Genomic DNA, 5,176 nt, shown 5'->3' on the forward strand with positions numbered 1-5,176 from the left:
CATCGATGATTTTGTGTTGAAATTATCAAGATTACAGAGTACATTGATTAGGGTGCCATTTAATAATAATATTACTGTATGCTTGAATAACACTTATTTCTCTCCCTGTCGACCTTTTTTTTGTTTTTATTTTTTTATATTTTTTGCTGGCAGTTTTGAAAAAAACAAACATATTAAAGCGAACTGCAGGACACAGCATGAATAATAGATTAAGAACATCCGCAACGATCTACAACCATGTCTTGGATGGTATCAAATTTGATTTTATGATCATGATCGTAATACAGCATTTTCATCGGAGAGAGTTTGCGCGCACCACAACACGGTCCGTGCTTGGCATTGGTGCTATTCATCTTCTGAATCAACGCACTGTGGGCATATTTGTGGGCGTATAGATAAGGGCACTCGCCATTGCAAAAGTTAGCTTCATATACCTTAGGGGCAACAATGAAATCCCAACCTAATTCAACAAAATTGACGAGGAGTGGATACCGACAGCAGCGGGACTCGATCTGGCTGGTAGTGCATTGGTTTCGGCTGGAGTTCCTTCTGTTGCGGTTCCTTCTGCTCTCTTCCGTGTGGATCTCCAGCAACGGCGCCTGCGAAAAATGTTATGCGTGATAGTTTAAACAATAAAAGCAAATAATATATATATATATATATATATGTATATATATATGTGTGTGTGTGTGTGCGCGCGCGCGCGCATATATACGTAATTTCATATTTATATGTACATGTATGAAATTATATATGTATATAATATATGATATATAATACATATATTATATACACAAAACATATATTTACATAAATGTATATATATATATATATATATTAAGAGAGCGAGAGCATTTTATACCCTTATTTTAAGGGATAATTATATTCTTAAAAATGATAAGACTCATTTATTATTCCAAGACTCAATGTTTTAATTTGAAAATGAAACTGTATCCTTATTTAGTATCTCGCAGACTTGCAAATATTGCTATGCTGACAATGGTCATTGTTACATAGAATTATTATCTTTGATATATAATGTTATTTTCACTGCTGTTTTACACTACTCTCATGTCAATTGCTACCTTAACTTGTTATTACTATTAGTGCCGGAATAATGCAGTCAATTCGAAGGCTCTTGAGTGAAAGTATTCTTCATATATGTACCCTTTGATGACGTCTTATTTATTTTTTAACAGACTTTTAAGTCTCTGCTCATGATTTCAGATTTTCTAAATTCATTTATTTGAAGATGTTTTCAGAAGTAGAACTCTAACCCCAGGGGCGGTACCTCAATTTTTTACAGTTATATGCTGTTCCATTTATAGTCATCCTTTACGACCAAGAGTTAATGCTAAATCTCTTTCAAATTTAGACAGTAATTTTTTTAGTACTCTAACAATGAAATGGACAGGAATGAAATTAAGCAGAGCAATCCAACTATATTCGAAGAAAGGGATTTAAAGGGATAAGTACGATGTAATATAATGACAGCCCTCTAGGATGGAAATTCATCGTGGTGTTTGTCCAGGCTGTAATTAAAGACAACGGTTTTAAACCCTTCTGGCTAAGACAAGAACGCAATGGAGCTGTTTGTATGTTCTCAAACCATGATCTGCACCAGAGGATAGAGGCTGGAGCTTATATATATAGGCGTTGTGTCTAACTACTACGTTGGTCATTCCGTTAATACTGTAAAGGATATAAAACTATTAATTACAGATGTAAGAGAACGCGTATCTGGTATGTGGAAGTAATATACAAGTATTATCGTCCGTAGTTGTTGATTTTGTGCGGCAGTGGCTCATACTAGGAAACAGTATGATAACCTGCTAACCTGAAATTTCTTCTGATTTTCCCCAATCGCCTCTCAAGATTTTTTTTACTGCCACCATTCTACTCACATTAGAGGGATTCTCCACGGGATTCGTGACTGCTACCCGTCGGCCTTCGGAGTCGTTTGCAGTGACTACCAGCCCGAGGTTGTCTGAGGGATTGTTCAGCCATTCTTGTAGTAGTTTATAAACGCCAATCTTCACCCAGTTCCCATCCCGGGCATCAACGGATTCGGAGACCGTCGTCACCTCCTGCGGAAAGGGTAATAATGAGGATCTGAAAATTAGCACATGGGATGAAGTTTTGATATTACTGTCGTAATTCTAATTTAAAATAAAAAACCTTAAAGCCATTGTTTATCCAACAGGTCTGCTGGTGTTTTTCAAGATTTATGTAGTTCAGACTTTGATGTCAGCTGATACTTTTGTAACTGATTTTTAGAACCAGTGTCAATGATTCTGCGAGTCTGATTTTAATGCCGTCGTCTTTGTTGAAGTGACATTGATTTTCTGTAATGCCACTTTTTTGTTCTGTTTGTTCTATTTTACCTCTGTTTTTTTCCCCCACTTTTGAATCAGGTTGTGTGTGCGTGTACCACTGATCCCAAATTAAGGGAGTACGTCTACGAACAGACATGTTAATTTCTTTCTCTAGATCTTGTTTGTATACGTTCGTACCCTGAGTTTTGTATGTTATTTCAGTACATGATTGGCTAATATGAATATTGTGCAGCCTTTCATCACACAAGATTATTTACAGTAACTTGAGTAATGGTAATTAAAAGGGGGTTAATTTCCTTCTGAGGGGTATCATTAAGCGATATATATATTTTTTTGTGATACTAGAATGATATATAGGGGTTGTGGAGTACAAGATCGTTGGGATATGATAATAGCCCCTGTAGAGGGTCATTTCAAGGTATATGATATACGACCTGCCTGGGTACAGGTCCATTCAGCCTTCTAGCCAGTGGCACAAGTTCGTCACGAAAGCTTATTACCTGTCATTATCAAAAGCAGGAGATAAACCACAGATACCACTATTTCTTATTGCCATTTTGTTAATGTTTAACCAGTGGTAATGAAGCTATACACTATAATTATCTGAAATGGTCTACAGGATAACTTGTTTGCATGAAAAAATCACAACTTTTTCATGCATCTGACTAATTTCATAAATATTTCTGTTATATGTATGTATTACATAAGTTTACTGAAAGGTGCCCTACTATCTTACTTCACTGTGCACAATATGCTGGATATACCATATTATTACTCAAAAGATATGTTGTAACAAAACGGATTGTGAGGTCATTCATTCTTTGAACATAAATTCCATTGCATATTGACAATCAAATGATTTGGTGCTATATTTGGTGATATTGGTGATGGTAAATATTTTTAGAATAAGCCATTAAAATCACAATAATTACTAAACATGTCAAATTAATGAAGAAAAAATTGAATTTTGAAATTGTATGAATATATTTTACGTATATATATGCATTTATATATATCGTATGTGTTTATATATGTATATATTCACATATATGTTTATATATATATATATATATATATTATTATATTTATTATATATATATATATATATATATATATATATATATATATGTTATATATATATATATATATGTATGTATCTATCTATCTATCTATCTATCTATCTATATATATATATGCATGCATATATATATATATTACATCTATGTATGTTTATATTATATATGCATATCTGTATGTATATATGTATATATGCGTTCAGTTATACATAAATAGAATGTATATATTATATATATATATACATATATATATATATATATATATATATATATATATATATATATATATATATAATTTATATGTATATACATATATGTAGATATTTGTATATATCACCACACACACACACACACACACACATTTTGTGTGCGTGTGTGATATCAATGTTATCAAAATGAATGCAGAAATATTATAAAAGTTCCACTTCTGAGAAGGATTACGTACATTGCTTTGCACAGGTAGTGGAAGAGTCACTGATGATTATAACCTGTAAAGTATCATGTGTAAGTCCTCCATACCTCTTATAAATAAGCAGTGTTACTGTACATTTAGGAGAAATGTACTATAGTGCTTTTCAACCACACAATATAAAACGTTGAACTTACATGGAGAATGATGTAATCCTCTGGGTCTTCAGGCCTTGTCACCTTGAACACTGAAATTGGCACGATGCGATCTAACTCCGACGTGATGGGTTTTAGCCACACGTGCAGGATGGCTCGCTTGACTCTCGTGTTGAGCTGCTCCTGGTTCAGCTTGAAGTACAACACTTCCACGCCATCGGGAATGCGGATCTCGGGCGGAGGCGCTGTGGGCGAGGTAACCTATTATGACAGTGTAAGAGTGCGTGATGGCACAACTTTAAAATGAAGTAGAGTAAGATACTCTTACAAGATTTCAAGAACACGCACGTGTAATATATATATATATATATATATATATATATATATATATATATATATATATATATATATATATTTGTGTGTGTGTGTGTACATATATTTATATATAATATATACGTATATATAAATGACATAGATATGACATATGTATACACACACATCTATATATCATGTAACATACATATATATCTATGATATATATAACATTATATATATAATATATATGTATACATATATTTATGTTTGGTATATATATATACACACGCACATGCACACATTCACACACATGTATATGTGTGTTCGCACGCGCCCGCGTTCGTATATGCGAGTGTGTGTGTGTTTCTCATATATGTATGTGTGTGCACGAGTGTGCGTGTGCGTGTGCTTGTGTGTGTGTGTGTGTGTGTGTGTGTGTGTTTGTGTGTGTGTGTGTGTGTGTCCGTGTGTCCGTCCGTATGTATGCATATACATGTATATAAAACATTTTAGGCCACAAACAATATATATATATATATATAAAATATATATATATATATATATATATATATTAATGTACATATATGTACAGATATGTTTATATGTATATATAATGTAATACAATAAATAAATAGATAAATAATATATACACACACACACACACAAAATAATCATAACATATCATATCATCTATCATCTATCTACTATCTATCTATTATCTATATATATATATATATGATATATCTATTTATATAACACACACACACACGCCCACACACACATGGTTTTATATATATATATATATATATATATATATTATATATATTATATAATGCACGGTATATATATTTTATATATAATAATATATATAATATATAATAAATG

The 5,176-nt window shown here is 32.3% G+C and overlaps 1 protein-coding gene across 1 annotated transcript in view; it reads right to left on the bottom strand.

Annotated features, from left to right (window-relative positions):
• Window positions 1–43: 43 nt before the first annotated feature.
• Window positions 44–5,176, bottom strand: part of LOC119578446 (growth/differentiation factor 8-like) — a 7,193-nt gene continuing 2,060 nt past the window's right edge. Inside the window, exons 3-5 of the mRNA XM_037926028.1 lie at window positions 4,019–4,237; window positions 1,905–2,087; window positions 44–599 (exon numbers count right to left, since the gene is read on the bottom strand). Of these exons, the coding sequence (XP_037781956.1) occupies window positions 210–599; window positions 1,905–2,087; window positions 4,019–4,237 (792 nt within the window). The 3' untranslated portion in view covers window positions 44–209. The remainder of the gene's footprint in view (window positions 600–1,904; window positions 2,088–4,018; window positions 4,238–5,176) is intronic.

The sequence above is a fragment of the Penaeus monodon genome, chromosome 11, assembly GCF_015228065.2.
Source record: "Penaeus monodon isolate SGIC_2016 chromosome 11, NSTDA_Pmon_1, whole genome shotgun sequence".
Taxonomy (NCBI): domain Eukaryota; kingdom Metazoa; phylum Arthropoda; class Malacostraca; order Decapoda; family Penaeidae; genus Penaeus; species Penaeus monodon.